General features: G+C 35.4%; 1 protein-coding gene across 1 annotated transcript; it reads left to right on the top strand.

Moving 5' to 3' along the window:
* The first annotated feature begins 176 nt into the window (after window positions 1-176).
* LOC121372599 (V-type proton ATPase subunit E-like) lies at window positions 177-17,836 on the top strand. Its single transcript, XM_041499010.1, has 9 exons — window positions 177-303; window positions 4,979-5,044; window positions 6,344-6,453; window positions 7,412-7,478; window positions 7,929-8,018; window positions 8,558-8,626; window positions 9,381-9,478; window positions 11,258-11,345; window positions 13,418-17,836. The coding sequence occupies exons 1-9, from the start codon at window positions 271-273 to the stop codon at window positions 13,478-13,480; spliced, it is 684 nt and encodes a 227-aa protein (XP_041354944.1). The 5' UTR covers window positions 177-270; the 3' UTR covers window positions 13,481-17,836.
* Window positions 17,837-18,810: the final 974 nt, after the last annotated feature.

Here is an 18,810-nt window from a genome sequence, read left to right as displayed (position 1 = left end):
TGAAAATTTTAGGGACGAAATCAGCCGGGTTAGATAATCTAATCGTTATCCGAGATGTTCCGAATACTATTGCAGCAGCTTTTCGGTTGAAATCGTAAAATAACGAGATTACTGGAACACATTTTCTCCTTACCGAATATAGTCGAGCTTTTCCGATTGTTCCTGCCTATAAACGTAATCAATTCATGTGTCACATGCTGATGACTTCCGGGAAGACGATAGTGAAATCTGTATTTTGTTGACGAGTTGTTATTTTTGTAAGAAGTAAAGATGGCTTTAAGCGATGCAGACGTCCAGAAGCAGGTAATTTATGTCTTTTGTATTAACACATTAAATAGTTCAGAATTGATTTACGTTTGTTTCACAAACGCACACGGTGTTCGTTGGAAGGGATGTGCCTACCCGGCAAAATCGATCACGAGTGAAGAAATGTTTAATGTCAGTGAAGATCATGATCCAAGATCGCATTCTGAACATGTGTGGTATTACAATTCAGTTAGTGACAGTCATACATGGAATCAAACAATAAATGCACTTACTCTATTGAACACATGCGACTCTGATGTTCTAATTCTTCTTCTACCTGGTGTTAGCTAGCCCGATAGCCGGAGTACTCTGACTGTAAGAGAGCTAGACGGACATTTGGACATAAACACGCTCTCATTACAGTCAGAGACCAACCTATGTCTTTTTTTGGCAATTCCTGACTACCAAACGGTAGGCAACGAGTCCCGCTCTAATACCACAACAATCCTATGTTTGACGTCAAATACCTTTACATCAATCATTTTCGAGTTAAGTGATACATAAAAATCCACATATTAATCACTAATACACTTACTACAGAAAGAAACCTGACAGCACCCACATTCAGCTACGCTTTGTGACACTCCGTCGCAACAATTGCAAAGCTCGGCGATCTATTTCGAGACGTAGACCACGTGATCGCGCACTGGGCGATTCCGCCTTGTGCAGCAGTTACAGGGGCCGTCTCATATCAAGCGGTTATTATTTTCATAAACAAATCGTCAGTCAAAAAAGAACTTGTAAATCAGCGACAAATATCATTGTCGTACTGTTAACTGCCAATGCATATTGATGGGTAATCTCATTAATTGTGGCTACATTCTACGCTGAAAAAAGTTCTAAACCTTTTTTTAAAACTCCCACACACCCTCTCGTTCTGAGTACAGTTTGTGGCCCTGATCAGAAATCGTGGTAGCGTACTTGAACATCAAACTGATATAAGCAGGTTAATTCCCGACATCGGACCTGGCAGTCATTTGTGGCCATACATGCATACGGCGAAACTCATCGCCATCGGTCCCTAGGCATCAGCTTGTCTACTATGACGGAACTCCTGTCTACAACTGATCATTGAGTATTGTGTTACAGAATCAGTCTTTGTTCAGTTGTTGAAAACAATTGGGCTGTGTTCTACGTAGGTTAATTCATTGTCAATAATTATTAACTACCATACATATATGTGATTTACATTTGCTTGGATAAAACGATCGTTCATATGAAATTAGTTATTAAGCAAACAGAATACTTACAACCAACTCAAAAAAAAATTTGAACTATTTTTATTACTTAATTTACTAGTATCCTACCGCCTTTTTCTTCTTTATTTTTCTTTTTGCTTTTTAATGAGATATTACACCACAGTTTCACATTTGAGTCATTTCCGCATATTTCTTAGGGAGTGGGTTTCAGCTCAGTCGTTTGAGTGTTCGCGTCGCAGGATCGAACAACCTCGATGGATCCATTCAACCAATTGATTTCTTTGTCGTTCCAACTAATGCACCAGAACTGGTCAGTGGCCTGTGGGAAAGTACATATAAAAGATCCATTGCTAATGTAGCGGGTTTCTTCTCCAATACTCATATCAGAGTTACCAAATGTTTGACATCCAATAGCTAGTGATTAATTAATCAATGTGCTCTAGTGGTGTCGTTGAACAAAACAAATTTCAATATTTTTTAGTTTGATCTGAATAGCAAAACAACTAAGATAAGTTTTAAAGATCAAATGAGCTATGCACCGATTCAATTTTGATTTTGCAGTAACAAGCATTGCCATCCTTCCCCTTAACGCCTCGGAATACATCTTATGATACCCCATCCCCTCAAGAGCGTTACGTAATTGTTGAGAGAAAAAAAAACCCCACACACACACTCTACTACTGTACTAATGACTAATTCATAAAACATAAAATAATCAAATTAAATTACTACTTACTTTATCTTTCATAAGAGGAGGCAGTACGTAGCACATACTTTTGCCGTATCCTGTCGATAACACCCAAATGTATCCTTCAAATTCAAAATGGAATCAATAATGTGTAATTGTTTTGGTTTAATGACGTAATGAAATCCAAATTCATCCAAAACGGCATTAGCCAACTCTTCCATGTTGTAACTTCGCTTGATATGAGACGGCCCCTGTAACTGCTGCACAAGGCGGAATCGCCCAGTGCGCGATCACGTGGTTTACGTCTCGAAATAGATCGTCGAGCTTTGCAATTGTTGCGACGGAGTGTCACGAAGCGTAGCAGAATGTGGGTGCTGTCGGGTTTCTTTCTGTAGTAAGTGTATTAGTGATTAATATGTGGATTTTTTTGTATCACTTAACTCGAAAATGATTGATGTAAAGGTATTTGACGTCAAACATAGGATTGTTGTGGTATTAGAGCGGGACTCGTTGCCTACCGTTTGGTAGTCAGGAATTGCCAAAAAAAGACATAGGTTGGTCTCTGACTGTAATGAGAGCGTGTTTATGTCCAAATGTCCGTCTAGCTCTCTTACAGTCAGAGTACTCGGGCTACTAGCCCGAGTACTCCGACTGTTAGCCCGAGTACTCTGACTGTAAGAGAGCTAGACGGACATTTGGACTGTTATACGCTCTCATTACAATTTACAGTCAGAGACCAACCTATGTATTTTTTGGGCAATTCCTGACAACCAAAAAGTTGGCAAAGATTCCCGCTCTAATACCACACCAATCCTATGTTTGACGTCAAATACCTTTACATCGATCATTTTCGAGTTAACTGATAAAAAAAAATCCACATATTAATCACTAATACACATACTACAGAAAGAAATCCGACAGCACCCACATTCAGCTACGCTTCGTGACACTCCGTTGCCATAATTACAAAGCTTGGCGATCTATTTTGAGACGTAGATCACGTGATCGCCCACTGGGTGATTCCGCCTTGTGCAGCAGTTACAGGGGCCTCCCTACCCACCTCTCGTCCTCTGGCAACTAACTTTTGCTTAGTCCGGAGGGACATAGTAATTTTACTATGTCTGGATCTCCATAAATACCCTTAATTATAATATGGCTGGTATTTGAAACTTGTGGCACCACATTTCGATTGTTTCTCAACTGAAATAGTGCAACAAATGGACACACAAACCAGAAAGGTATAACCTACCCAATTGAAGAACTTGCATCATTATTAACAAAATAAATCTTCTAACAAAAACATAAAAAATGTCCGTGCCATTTTAAATTTCCTACATAGAGGGAAGTAACTCGTCGTGCACGGTAAGAAAAATATTGCCTTAATGTGCCCCGTTTACTAACATTTACTAAGGTTGACGATAGAAGTACTAGATTTTCATCAAACACATTCATGTGCATTAATAATGTGCAAACAAAAACTTTTCAAAAGCAATTTTGCATTAGAATTTTTCCAGTTTTCTGAAAACGGAAACATCATGTAAGGAGATGGAAAGTAACGTAATTCAAATTCAAAATTAGCTGTGTTATTACAAAGCTTTGCCACATTAAAACAAAACTGGTCTATTAACCTTAACTCCTCTCAAAATTCTATAACTAACAGACAACACTGTTTACAGGTTGTTATGTTTTTATTTTTCATAATTCCGGAGAAAATATTAAGTTTAAGTTTTAAAAGATAAAAAAATTAAAATTACCTTTTGTCAAATATATAATATAAAAAAATTACTGTAGGATATTTTTATTTATTGTATACGAAACCAAAACAAGGGTGCGAAGAGTGACTTTATCGACCATAGACCGAACATTTCTTTTCCATAAAGCTACATTTGATATCTTATATTTATTTTTTGATTATTTGTCTATTTAGCTTTACACACAATAAATAATTCACCACTATAATGTGTTTTATGTGTTGTAACGTATATTTTACGGAAGTTAAAAGTTTTTGCTTTTATTGATGTCTTCACAGTATGAAACTAACAGGTTTTTTTTATTATCTCATTATCATTTTAGTTACAAGCCTTAGAATATTGTGCGAATAGTTGTTTTGTTTGCACAAGTCTGGTTTTGCATAACCTACATACATGCGAATTTCTTGTTTGCTCATTAAATTTTAGACTTGTTTCGTATGATTATAACGGGTTATGCAAAATGAAATGGGTTACTTAAATTATTTTTATGTGAATTCCTGTAAATGGGTTACGCAAATTTTCAATTCTCCATGACCTATCATTAAAGGTGCAGACCCTCATTTTGGCCGGTGAAAATTAACACTAAGTTTAGTTAAATCTACAAACCTGCAACACATTTGAATGAAGTTATAACAGAGTCAGTCTAAAGTCTATGATGTTTGAAAGGGGAAATACTTTCTAAAAATAGCTTGTCTCGATATCCATTACTTTTCAGATGACCATGCGTTTTTAGAATTATGAAAAATACATTTTGGTGTATTACAAAAACCTGGATGACCAGAACCAGTGTACAAAAATGAATATTCTAAATAATAAAATGTAAGTACTTCTAAGTTAAATGATCAAAAACTGGTTTTAATAGTGAAACATATGTCATAGAGTCTGTCACCTTACTATTAACTATTAACACCATGCTATTACTTAGTACTTACTGCTATGTGGGCTGCTGTCTAATGGCTGTAACCAAGAACTCCGTGTATATAGCCATTATTGTGAAATACAATTTCTTTGAATGTTTTATTGTTTCTTTGTAGATCAAGCATATGATGGCTTTCATTGAGCAAGAGGCCAATGAAAAAGCTGAAGAAATTGATGCTAAGGTATAATTTTATTTTACACTATTACAGTAGGTTTATATGCATATAACAATGCATGCCTGTATGTATTTAAACTTGTACTCTATCCTCTACATGTAAGTACTGTTTACACTGTTAGATAGAGGTTCTTATAATACTGCTAGCAGTGTTCGAGATTAAATTTCTTGGCCAGTATCCCAATTGGATACTAACATTCCAAAATCTGGTATCCCACCTGGGTTCTTGAAGTCTGGTATCCAAAATTAAATTCTGGTATCCCCGGGATATCGGGATACCATTAATCTCGAACACTGGCTAGCCACATAGACTTAACAGTTTTGTCATAGGTGATAAAATACCCTAGATATTGTCAGTTATTTGTTTTGGTAGCCATCTTGGAAGCCATGTTGAATATATACATCAAAATGCTCAAGGGTGCCAAGTTTGCACCTCTCAGATCCTCAGTCAGCACCTTCCAAAGATTCATAGAACAGTTATGGGTACCAAAATGTGAGATTCAGCCAAAAAATGAGGGTTTGGCAAACATACTACATGATATGCGTGATATGACGTAACATTTTAAAACCAGTGTTCTGACAGGTTATAAGGAAAGAAAAGGAATATTTGTTTAACAACACCTCAGCACTATTGTTGTTTTGTGTCTATCATTCAAAATGGGTATATTCGACACTTTGTAGTGAGAAAGATAGAAAGGAAAAATGCTGCCACTATATACATACAAAGGTAGACTACTCCTGTTTATTAATAGAGCAGCAAGGGATCTTCTATATGCATTTTCCCATAGACAATCAGAACAGCACATACCATGGTCTTTGATATACCAGTTATGGGGCACAGTCACTGGTTGAGATTGGTGAAAAACTAAGTTGATAAATGGTAATTAATCCTCTGACCCATTACACCCTAGGTGAGACCCTGTATCAACTGACGTATTAAAGTATATAATATATCCGTATTTATGTTATTCCAAGCCCCTTACCAATGAGAACTGTGGCAGTACATACATGTTTATGATTTATGAAACAGTAGTTACCATTGCCGATCAGAATTGGGTTTTTTCCACAATACATTTTACTTGCCTTCTACATGGATGGGGTGTTTGAGACAACACATTTTTTTCAATATGCATAAAATAAAATTATTTGGCATAACGTATATATGTATTAAAAAGATTTCCTTGTGACCTTTAAAATAACATTATTAATAATTCATGTGCTGCCCATCCTGTCATGTAATACTTTCTGGAATAACTTAAAATGTGTTGATTTGTATCTATAAAGTTCCACCGTTGTGTATGTTTAGGCGGAGGAAGAGTTTAACATTGAGAAGGGCCGACTGGTCCAACAACAGAGAGTGAAGATTATGGAGTTCTATGAGAGGAAAGAGAAACAGGTCGAACTACAGAAGAAAATGTGTGTAGCTTAGAACTACTTTACAGTTATATCACATATCACAATATTTCTAAGGTTTTTATAACCATAGGTGGAAATTAAGAAATGTTTTCATTGACTTCAGTGACAAATAGCCTAGACAAGTTACTAGACTCGGCACAAATTATTAGCCCCTCCCTCCACCTTTGATTGGTTGAGACGAAGTGACTGATCTGTAATCTAACATTTGTCATCTAAACTTTAAAGTTTTGTGTTTAGCTCCATTTCTCACAAACTATAAGTTCTCGATCAATCAAACTTGGTTTACAGCTACATCTATGAATGTTCATCTCAATGCAATTGAAATTTGTTTTTAAATTTAATTAAAAATTTTAATTGAACTTAAAGGGACATTCCTGAGTTTGCTGCATTGTAAGATGTTTCCGACATATAAAATATTTCTACGATTAAACGTACATATTAAATATATTTTCTTGTTGAGAATATCAGTGTCTGTATATGTTTCTGGTTGTCTTAATGTTTGTAAGAAGCCCAAACTGGATTTTGTTTTTGAGGAATTAAAATGAAATTTAACCTAGTACAAATATTACAACGATCAGAATCACGTTTAATAAAAAATAATATACAGCCACTGATATTTTATGCAGAAAAATATATTTGATATGTAATTACAATAGTTAAAAAGTCTCTGAGTTGATAACATTTTACAAATTGCAGCAAACTCAGGAATGTCCCTTTAAAAAAACATTATTTGTTTTAAAATGTTTTTCTTTTCTAACATGCATTGAGATGAATGTCTATGGAAGTAATTATCAAGACACAAGATAAATATATGGTATGTGAGACATTTAAGTGACACAATTTGTATAAATTAATTAAATCATCTGAATAATGTATTGTGTAACATTTTGAAATGGGTTTAGAATGTATTCGATTTTTTCATAACATGTTAAACTGTTGTGATGTTTTGTTTTAATAGTCAGAGCTCGAATCTGTTGAATCAGGCCAGGTTACGGGTGTTAAAGGCAAGAGAAGATCACATTCAGGTAAGCTTTATAAACAATATATCAGTCATTGTCAGTAACTGATAAATAACATTCAAATTGTTAAAAAATAAATATTGAAGTTTTGTGCTTAGCTCCAGTTTTATTTTTACAAACTATAAATCCTGTATCAGTGAAACTTGGCTTATAGTTACACCTATGAATGTTCATCACAATCATGTGAAAACAAAATTAATTAAATTAAATGATTTTAACTGAATTTTTAGTTTAATTTGTTTTTTTAACATGTATTAAGATGACCATCTAGGGATGTAGCTATCAATCACATTGAATATGTTTATGGCACGCCATACATTTAATTCCATAGAATGCTTTTTCATTCCTGTTACATTGATTACCTAGCTGAACTAGGCTAACAAAGTGTAACTAACACACAGATATGTTTGTTTTAATTGGGATTGTAAAACGTTTTATTGTGTTTACTGATTTCAGAGCTGTTTGGAAGAGGCAAGTCGCAGGCTGGGTGAAGTAGCACACGATAAGCACAAATACAAGAACATACTGGAAGGCTTGATCGCCCAGGTATTGGTCGAGAAACAATCTGTGGATTGACGAGTAATGCAAAACAAGTGTTATGATAGACACAGTAAAATATTTATATTTGTTCTCAACAGTATTGGATGAAATGTCATTGTATTAGATTTCAGAAAGCAAAATTCAGACAGAAAAATAAACTATAATAGCAATATTTTGTTTTTAGTATTAATATCTTAAAATACAATGACTCAGACTTGATTTGACAAGCTTTATCCTCTAGTAGCAGTCTTTTAATAAGATGGCAGCTATATACAAAGAGGTAATTTTAACTACCCTTAGCTGTAAGAATTTTTTTTATTATTCTTAGAAAAACCACAGCAGTAAATTATTGACTGTATAATTGAAAACATATATGCCGATTGTTTCGTGTTTTTTTTTTATCAGTTTCAGCATCAAGTAATGTAATACAGTGTTGCTTTACCTGACTATCAATGACTTAATTACATTGATTTAAATGAAATTAATGTGTCTCAAGTTGACTATATGATATTGACTGATTTGTTATTGATGTCTTGTCTTTCTAGGGCTTGTTTTTGTTACTTGAGCCGGTTGTTATTTTGAGGTGCAAAGAAGCTGATGTGGATATTGTCAAAGTATGGAATTATAACATTTCTTCTTTCTTTCTTGAAATTCACACATTCAGGGCAAGCAACCCAATATCAGTATATGCATACATGCTAAAAGATGACATTTCTTCTCTTCCTTTTCTTTTGTCTTTCTTCTTTCTTTCTTTCTTGCTTTCTTGAAATTCTCACATTTGAGGCAAGCAGCCAATTCTCAGTATATGCACACACATGCTAACATTCTGAAACTTAGCAGTAAAAATAAGCACTTTGACTGGATGTATTGATAGAATACTCTCTAATGCTCCTCTTTATCACTGGTCTAAATTACTGAACACTTTAAAACAAATTTGTAACAAGAAGTGCTTTAATTCCCATCATCAGCGTCACTAACAAAAAATAGCACTAAATCTTTCAACTTAGAGGGCAGTACGTAGCCCAGTGGTAAAGAGCTCATTGATGCGCACTCAGTCTGGGATCGATCCCCATCAGGACCCATTGGGCTTTTTCTCACTCCATCCAGTGCACCTTGACTGGTATGTCAAAGGCTGTGGTATGTGCTATCCTGTCTGGGATGATGCAATTATTATTTTTAATGCATACTGTCAATACCAACAATATGCTTACTGATGTCACTACTGTCATTCATTTTGTTTTTTTGGTTTAACCTCAAAAGCATGAAATTAGGTTAAGAGTTGCTAAATATCACCAAACAAAGAATACAGAAAAACTGAGTGTGCAGAAAGTTTACCTAATAATAATATATTGTAAAACATTGTTACAGTCTGTGATCCCAGCAGCTGTGCACAGCTACAAAACAGCCACGAAGGGTCGCGAAGTGCAAGTGACAATTGATAAGGACCACTATCTCACTCCAGACATGTAAGTACACGGCTTCTAGAGTATGGTAGCCTCATTCCATGGCTAGTGATACTCACTGTTAGGCTAGTAAATAACTACTATTGCTATGCCCAATGGTTAATGAGAAAAGAGTTATCAAAAGTTGCATTTAAAGGTAGGGTCAACTCAAACAAGAGCCGTATGTGTTGGAAAGATGCTTACCTTGACCACCAACACATACTGACACTTTAGCAAATGAAAAACGCATAATTTTAGAGTTAATAAAAAAACATGATTATTCCTGCTAACTGGGGGCAGCCATTTTGTATCGTTTTTGTGACGTCCAGTGGGTTACTTGGAGCGAAGTGACGACAGCTCCTGACCATATCCTGTATGTACAGTGTAAACAAAAGCAGTAAATGACGTAATAATATAATAAACTATTTAACTAAATATATTTCAAGTTGCATTAACGGAACAAAATGGGGTTATAGTATTTTTCTCTGTTAAATAATCCAAAGGAAAAATGTACACTATTAGGCCTATTGATATGGTACGTTGGAGCAAAAATGACAACCCACGATACCCAAGAGATAATTTTCTTTTCTTTGTGACTACGTAATTGGTCAGTTCTGTGGTTTTAGATGGAAAAGTCTACTTAATCAATAGTTTTACAGAACTATTTACAGTAATAAACCGTGTCCATTACCATTTCAGGGGCGACAGGTAATATTCCACAATACCAGTATGTATTTTGTGTCTAGATGGTGACAATTAATTGGCTTGTCTGGTTACCAATCAAATACACACCTGCCAATCAGGAATCACAGGTAGAAGCAACTAACAGCATAGACCAATTAACTAAGAAAACACTCCGTGTATCATTTCAGTACGTAGGACAAAACATTGTTAATTATTTCAACTTGTTGTGTAGCCACTTTGACAATGGTATTTTATTTTATATTGAAAAATAATATATATAGTGCTGGATATACTTATTGCTGGCTTACTGGGATGTGTATTATTACAGAACATTGCAATGTATGACTATATATCATCCCGCAAAAATCAGGTAGATTGTGTTTCTCTAGTTCTAAGGCTCATTCCTGACGTTACGCGTTAAGTATTACGTAACCACCAGCTCGCCAGAGGGCGTACTCACTGAGATGGTACAAAATGGCTGCGCCCGTTAATATATAATAGCCATCACATTTAACCATTTTATTAATTAACGATTCGATTATACTTGTTGATACTAAGCAATAATGTGCATTATATATCGTTGAATATGCACACCAGGCCAAATGCCTTAATTGTCCCTTCCTTTAAGTCTTATTTTGTAAATATGAATAATTCTCCCCCTCTCTAATCTAAAGGATTGTAAGGTCTATCTCTTAGGTGATATATTCAGTTATTCCTATTATTTATTTCAAGTAGGACTAGTGAATTTTTAATCATGGCTAGGTCACTTTTACCACTGTTAAGCATGTGTGTCGATTGGTGGGGGACGGGGTACATATCCCCCTCACTTTTCAACATCAGGGGACAATCTATATAAATGCCCTCCCCCCCCCCCCCCCCCCCCCCCTTTTTCGTTTAGCACACACACACACACAACACACATGTCCCCCACACTTTTAAAGCCGGATTGACGCCCATGCTGTTAAGTAACACTAAAATGTGTCCTTGTTGTGACATTAGTTAGTGGCTTGGATCTCCATTTATATTAAATGTTTTGTTTATATATTTTATGGTGTTGAATAGAAATGATATGTTTTAAGTAATGTGTCTCTGGTGACTTCTTTTCGTTGACCCTTTCAGTGCTGGCGGAGTAGAGTTGCGTGCACAAGGACATAAATTCACGATTGACAACACCTTGGATAAACGTCTTGAACTTATTAGTTACCAGGTAAGATATATGTATGTTTAACTCAACCGTAAGAGAAGGTGAGATGTAGATATACAGATGTAAGTAAGGAATATCAGGCTTTATATGCCGATGATCGTCTACCAAACTTTCCTAGCATTCCATTGAATCGTGCGCTCTGTAGAATCGGGAAGTAAGAAAAGTTTGTTTTAATGACACTACTAGAAGACATATTATTTAGTCAGCAACTATAAACATTAAAACATGTGTAATTCTGACATGTAGTCTTCAGAGGAAACGTGCTGCATTTTTCCAAGGCTTTTATATGCACTTTCCCCACAGATGTAGCAAGCACGTACCATTGCTTTGATAGGTCATTGGTTGGGACGGGAAAACACCCCAGTGGGTCTGCTGAAGAAGTTTGATTCTATGACTCAAGCTCCTGAGGTGAGCACTCCAATGACTAAGCCCCTAGTAGTAGTTTTTGTGATGTCTGGTGGTATAGCTTGGGGCGAAGTGACGTCAGCTCCACCCATCTCCGTTCATCTCCTCTATACACAGTGTAAACAAATGCTCTAATTTACGACAAGGCGCTTCGCTTTCATCAACCTGACTTGTGAAACAACATAAATGACTTGATTGTGTAATAAACTATTTAACTAAATATATTTCAATTTGCATCAATAGAATGAAATGTAGTTATAGTATTTTTCTTTTTTAAAAAATCCAAAGAAAAAAAAAGCATATTATTAGGCCTATTGGTAGGGTACTTTCGAGCAAAAACGACCACTCACGATACCCAAGTGATACTTTTCTTTTCTTTGGGACGACATAATTGGTCAGTTTTGTGATTTTAGATGGGAAAGTCTACTTAAGCAAGGATTTTACAGAACTACTTACAGTAATAATGCAGGGCAGCTGGTAATGTCCATTATAAATAGAGGGGTATCCGTGCAGTTACAACACAATACCCTGTGATCTTAATAAAAGAGGCACGTCTTTTTAGTGTGTCTAGACACAGTGTCTGGGGACCGTCTAAATATACACCTGCCAATCAGGAACCACAGGTACAGGCCACAGAAAGAAATGACCAGTTAACCATGAAAACACTCCGATTATTATTTCAGTACATGAATTAATTTATGTACAAAATATAATACAGTTATTTCAACACTTTGACAATGGTGGTTTATTTTGTATTGAAAAATAATATATAATTGTCACTGGCTTACTGGGATGGCTATTATTACAGAACATTGCGATGCATCCGCAAAAATCAGGTATGTTTTGTTTCTTCAGTTCGAAGACTAATTCCTGACGTGACACGTTAGGTATTATGTAACCACCAGCTCGCCAGAGGACGTATTCACTAGGATGGTACAAAATGGCTGCACCCGTTATATATAATAGCCGTCACATTTAACCGTTTTATTAATTAACTAAAGAGTATATTTGTTGATATTAAACAATAATGTGCATTATATATCGTTGAATATGCATACCAGGCCAAATGTCTTAATTGTCCCCGCCTTTAATGTAAAATGACCAGAATAAGGCAGGGACCATTCTGCTCATTAGCAGAGGCTCGTGGCAAAACATTTATTGGTGTTTTCATCAGCTGGTTTTAGCATGGTGTGACACCATGTCTTATTAGTCTCGTGGAATCTTGCCTTAATCAGCGCCATGCTTCCCAAAGATTAAACACATCAATACTTAATGCTAAAATTGTTTTTATGAAATTTATTATTCATTAATAAAATTCCCTGTTAGATATTTTGTTATTCATTTATTAAAGCAAGCACATTAATTATTTCTGTAATTATATCTGTAATGAAAAAAAATGTGTCCTGAAAATGGCAAAACATATTTTAGTCTACCATGTCTTGCCAAATTTCTATGGAAAACTATTTGTACTGAACAGTCCATTTTATTCTAAAAGAGAGAATTAATTCCATGGCATTCTTATCCTTCAATGAATTCCAAAGGTAGTTGTAGTAGAATATGATATATCTCAAGTGTTTTGTCTTGATCCCTTCAACTTTGAGATAACAAAGTTTTACTGAAGACATATAGTTATTAATACATAACAAATATAATTTTGTTTTCAATTTCAGATGCTGCCAGAACTTAGGGAAATCTTGTTTGGTAAAAATCCTAATCGTCGATTCATGGATTAACTGCAATATTTGCCAAATAGCAACAAACAATTCCACAACTCATGTAGCTATTACAGACCTGGTTTAGTGCACAGTTCCATTTCAGATCTATTCCTCATTTAACTTTTGTTTATAATGAAGTTAATATTTTTTTACTGTAAAGGGGAAATATTAGTCTTCTTAAAATTTATCTGTGGTGGACTTCAGGATCACTGCTTTAAAAAAAACTTTAATTTTAATTGAATATAAGCAAATATTTATTGTAGTGAAGACACTTGGATGCATAGTTAATTGTTTAAACAGTTGATGTAATAGAAAGATTCTTATGAAAATAATTGGTAATCATTATAGATTTTGGTACTAAGGTGTTTGTGAGTCCATATTTGTAGTGAGAAACATGGAAACGGTAATGACTCTTTTGTGAATTTGTTTCTCCACCATTTCTTTATTTTACGATGTAACAACTTCTGAAGGAAATGTAAGAATTTGTTTCTCCACCATTTCTTTATTTTACGATGTAACAACTTCTGAAGGAAATGTAAGGAATTTTGAGTCTGATACAACAAACCTTTGTGTAAAACAGCATTTTGTAAAAAAAAATATTCTTCAGTTGTTTACCAAAACACTTGAGGACTGTATCTTTCCAGCCTGTTAGCAGCTGAGATTGTTGGTGTTGTATTTAACACTCCATACTAGGCAGTATTCTATTAAGCAGTCTCACCATTGTTCACTAGTATGGACCTGCTAGAACAGAGAGCAGGTATTCTGTAGGTCAGATAGGTCTAGTTAGTATATATAATTGTGTATATATGTGAGTGTATTTAATAACCTAGTACTGCACCCAGGATGTGTGTAGTAGACTCGTGAGAGGATAGCTGTATATTACTATTTCATTATCTGTAAAGTAGAACAAGGAAAATGGTCGCTCATCGACACTTCTGTTTTAGAATGAATGACTGAATGGTTAACGACACCCCAGCACCAAAATAGACATAGGCTGGTGGATGTCAAACAAACAAAGGTCTTCTGTTTTAGATGTCATCCTCTTTCTCTCAATTTTTATTACTTTCTTTTGTTTTAGTGTTGCCCTATTTTCTGAATTTTCATTATTTTCTTTGTAAAATTTTATTATTAATTATGGGCTATTGAATGTCATTCTTTTGATAATTCAGTCGCATTGTTTTCATAGAAAACATGATACATTTGTCCATTATAGCTATGAGTCTTTAATATTCACACAAACAATTATTGCCAGAATGTTGGTTATATCAGACAAACTATGGTTTGTATTTAACTCGACCACAATGATGGTGGTGGGGGGAAGTGGACATCTTCATACATACTTTTATATATAGTGTGAGCCTCCCTCTTCCTTTTAATCCCTTCTGGATGAGAACCATGTTTCTGTTTATTGTCCAGAATCTTTCCTTGTGGTCTGTGGGTGGTGATGTGTAATAGACATACAAGTCATTGTAATTCTAGCGGCATCATAGTCATTCTCTAAGGCTGAGTCTGTCATAAACATGTTTGTATATTAGTACTATAAGCAATTACAACGTATATTAATGTGAACAGAGACATTTTATGTATTATATGTGCAATGTTTGATTAATGTCTGTGATTAGTCCATTAGTCCTTTAAAAGGCAGAACCGAACCTATTACACGGTTCTTTCTTGTCTGTTACTGGATCATAAACAAAAACTATATTCACGTGGCATGCTAGAAATCACTATTTTACCACCCAACATGCTTCCTTCATCTACAGCAAACAGAATTCTTTTCAATGTTTTTTTCATATATTTGTAGCAATTGTTTGCTACATTGATTTTGTATGTGGGTTACTGCCCTTGTTTTATGTTTGGTATGTGGGAGTTTTATGTTGTAGTAATTTGTAAGTAAACCATGTATACTGAACTCCAGATTTGTGGTTGTAAAATGGATATGAGAAGAAGGAAAACGCACCATTTAACTGATTTTGTATAACTGGATGTATTCTGTTAGGCAAAACCCCCAAAGTTGTAAACACGAGTTGGGGATAGTGTGTGTTTTATAGCAACCTCACACATGCAGTAGCAATAACAACTGAAAGTTTGTGTGGTATTTGTTTTTAGTGGAGTTCAGTATATTAAGACCTAGTTTATTGGTGCATGATGCGTCTAGTCGGGTAGACATTCAGATATTTTATATAGAATAAGGAAATGTGAACTGTTATACTCCATGACGGACTACATGTTTGCCCATAACAGAAAATCACACAATTAGGGGCAATAGCAAGACAGTTATTCTTTAGATTAACTTTGATTGGAATTTTAACTGGGCAGTCTTTTTTTTTTTGGTCATGTTTTCATTAGTTTTAAGGCTTGTGGGGTTTGTTTTTGTGTGTGTCATCCATGGCATTGGCTTCAATACAAATTGCAAGCTCACTTAACCTCTATCCTGGACAAGCAAATCAGATAGCTGAAGTGTATGCCCAGGACAGAATACTTGAACGTCCCTTAGATGTACTCTTTCTCGTTCCAGCCAGTGCTCCACAATTGGTAAAACAAAGGCTGTGGTATGTACTATCCTGTGTGGAGGATGGTGCATATCGGCATCGGAAAGAGTAGCCCATTGAGTGGCAGCATCAGGTTTTCTCTCACGTTTTGTGTGATACTTTAACTATGTCTGAAGTCATATAATCAGAACAAAAATGTGTTAAGTGTATCATTAAATGTAAGGAATTTATGAATGAATGTTTAACGACACCCCAGCAGAAAAAATAATTTGTCTGGTTAAATGCAAAAATTAATAAATGTAAGTAAATTAATTAAATTAAAATGGTTAAGATTTGGAACCAACAATCTGCAAGATAATTTTTGCTTTCCTTAATGAGTTTACCCTCCTCTCTCTCTCCCCCCCCCCCCCCCCCCCCCCACAACAAACCTTTGTTTTTCTCCATGATATGAGCGTAAATTGTGTGTACTTGTTTGTGTCCATAAAGGCACATGTCTTGGTTTCATTTCCATTTATGCTTTGTTCAACTATTCATCAGTGATATGTGTGTTTCTGTATTTTGAGTATTTTATAATGGTACTGTTGGCATCTTACTACTCACTGGGTGATTTCTCTAGAACACCGGATTTCAGTAATCATGTTAGTAGATTATTTTTATGCAGTAGTCTGTTTACAGTAGTCTGTTTACAGTCATCTGTATCAAAGAGCTGTTGGGATGTTACAGTTACTGACAAACATTTTAAAAAGTGGAACAAGTCTATGCATTCAAAAGGGAAATACGCTTAGAAAATAGACTAGAGCAAGTCTATATGACCATTACTTCTCAGAAGTATATGCATTTTTAGAAACATGTCAAATGAATTTTGTGGTATCAGAAACACCAGGATGACCAGAAATGGAAATGGAAAATCTAAACAATATATAACGTCTGACTTCAGTTATGAAAAACGGCTATATTAGTGAAAAAAATATGCCATAGTGTTTAAAAACTAGGGTCTGTCACTTCAAAATTAAATTGTTTGAAAAAAAAAAATATATAAAAGAAAGAGAAGATATTACAGAATTTTAGGCCTGTCACAAATCTTTATTTTCGACCTCATCTCGCAATCTAAAGATGGAATGTCAGATGGGGTAAAAAGTTCCTGTGCAACAACTTGCTAACTAGTATCGGCTCTGGCTAATGTCCTTGACTTTGTATTTCCCACTGATCCATCCGGATCACTTTGTCACAATAAACATAAAACAGTTTTGCAGAGAAGAACATTCTAGATTTTAGTCTTACTCAAAGTTTTTCAAGGTTGTAGATTTTTTGTTCAATATCATTTCAATCTGGTTTTTCAACAACAACATACAAATGGATGATTGAGTTTAAAGCACATTTTCATTAGTGAAATAGATTGAACAAGGAAAAAAGAAAGATGTTTTTACCCGCATGCTTTACTGTTGTCATTCCATGTTCTAGAGTCGTTATTCAGACGAGCGTGTTTGCCTTCTCATCACCTCGGCTGTGATTCATCACTGTATTTCACCGTATATTAACTATATCATTATATATGTCCTGATTATAGCTGGTTATAATAGCTAATACAGGTGCCTGTGCAGGGGTGGTCCGCGTGAAGAATTATTTTTTCAATATATTTTCCAGGGTAGCATGACTTGACCTTCTCTAAAACCTTCGTTCGCCACAAAACAGAACCCCCACCCCCCCCACCCCCCACCCTGCGCAGTTTCCTGCACACGCGCCTGTAATAACCGTTTTATGTATGCCATGATGTTAAGTCTTTGAAAACTAAAACACGCATAATTCTTCAACTGTTGTCTACTTCATTTAGTCGATGTTGTGGGAAGTGTAAAACAATTCATAAATAAATACATTAAACCATTTTATCTTTGTGTTGTTTTTGTTCACTGTTCTATGAAAAGGATAGTGGCATCGTAAATGTATATCACGTGCAGAAAGAACTTACATACCCTTTTATTTTAAAGCATTTGTACGTCTGTTACATTCAACTTCGTGGTGAACACACACATACTAGCAGAGAAGGAAGACGAGAGATAGGGAGGGGTAGAGAGACGCAAAGACACACGAGTGATACCATTGTGTTAACTTGCTGTCCCTGTAGATTAGGGGAGATGTGGAGGAGAGTGAATGTCATAGCAATCCTGTGTGCAGGAGGGGTGGGTGGGGGTGGTGGGGGTCGGAGTTAAAAAACCCTCTGATCGAGTATTATTTTAAACATATATCCGTTGAAGCGTGAACCGAAACGCCTAGTATACAAACTTCGCCCGCCAGTTTAGAACCACCACCACAATTCCTTGCACACGCTTATATCGGGTATTATGTGACATGTGACACTGGTTTAGAACAAAAGACAATTTATCAATATGTTTAGTGATTCAAGAAAGATCACATAAACAGCAACAACAAATAGTGACTGGAAGCAAAGCTTTCATCCATAGTGTCGGGAACTTAACAGTGTCAAACATTCTCAGTATCAACAAATAGTGACTGGAAGCAAAGCTTTCATCCATAGTGTCGCGAAGTTAACTGGTAGACATTCTCAGTATCAACAAATAGTGACTGGAAGCAAAGCTTTCATCCATAGTGTCGGGAACTTAACAGTGTCAAACATTCTCAGTATCAACAAATAGTGAATGAGAGCAAAGCTTTCATCCATAGTGTCGGGAACTTAACGGTGTCAAACATTCTCAGTATCAACAAATAGTGACTGGAAGCAAAGCTTTCATCCATAGTGTCGGGAACTTAACAGTGTCAAATATTCTCAGTATCAACAAATAGTGACTGGAAGCAAAGCTTTCATCCATAGTGTCGGGAACGTAACAGTGTCAAACATTC

The sequence above is a fragment of the Gigantopelta aegis genome, chromosome 4 (genome assembly GCF_016097555.1).
Source record: "Gigantopelta aegis isolate Gae_Host chromosome 4, Gae_host_genome, whole genome shotgun sequence".
Lineage (NCBI taxonomy): Eukaryota > Metazoa > Mollusca > Gastropoda > Neomphalida > Peltospiridae > Gigantopelta > Gigantopelta aegis.
The sequence above is the reverse complement of the archived record's forward strand: the minus strand, read 5'-3'. Positions and strand labels throughout refer to the sequence as shown.

Excerpts from the sequence above, each read along its gene's own strand:
- LOC121372599 (XM_041499010.1), top strand. The coding sequence starts at position 271 with ATGGCTTTAAGCGATGCAGACGTCCAGAAGCAG. Across the intron at positions 7,479-7,928 it reads CAAGAGAAGATCACATTCAG|AGCTGTTTGGAAGAGGCAAG; the intron begins GTAAGCTTTATA and ends TACTGATTTCAG. Across the intron at positions 8,627-9,380 it reads CTGATGTGGATATTGTCAAA|TCTGTGATCCCAGCAGCTGT; the intron begins GTATGGAATTAT and ends ACATTGTTACAG.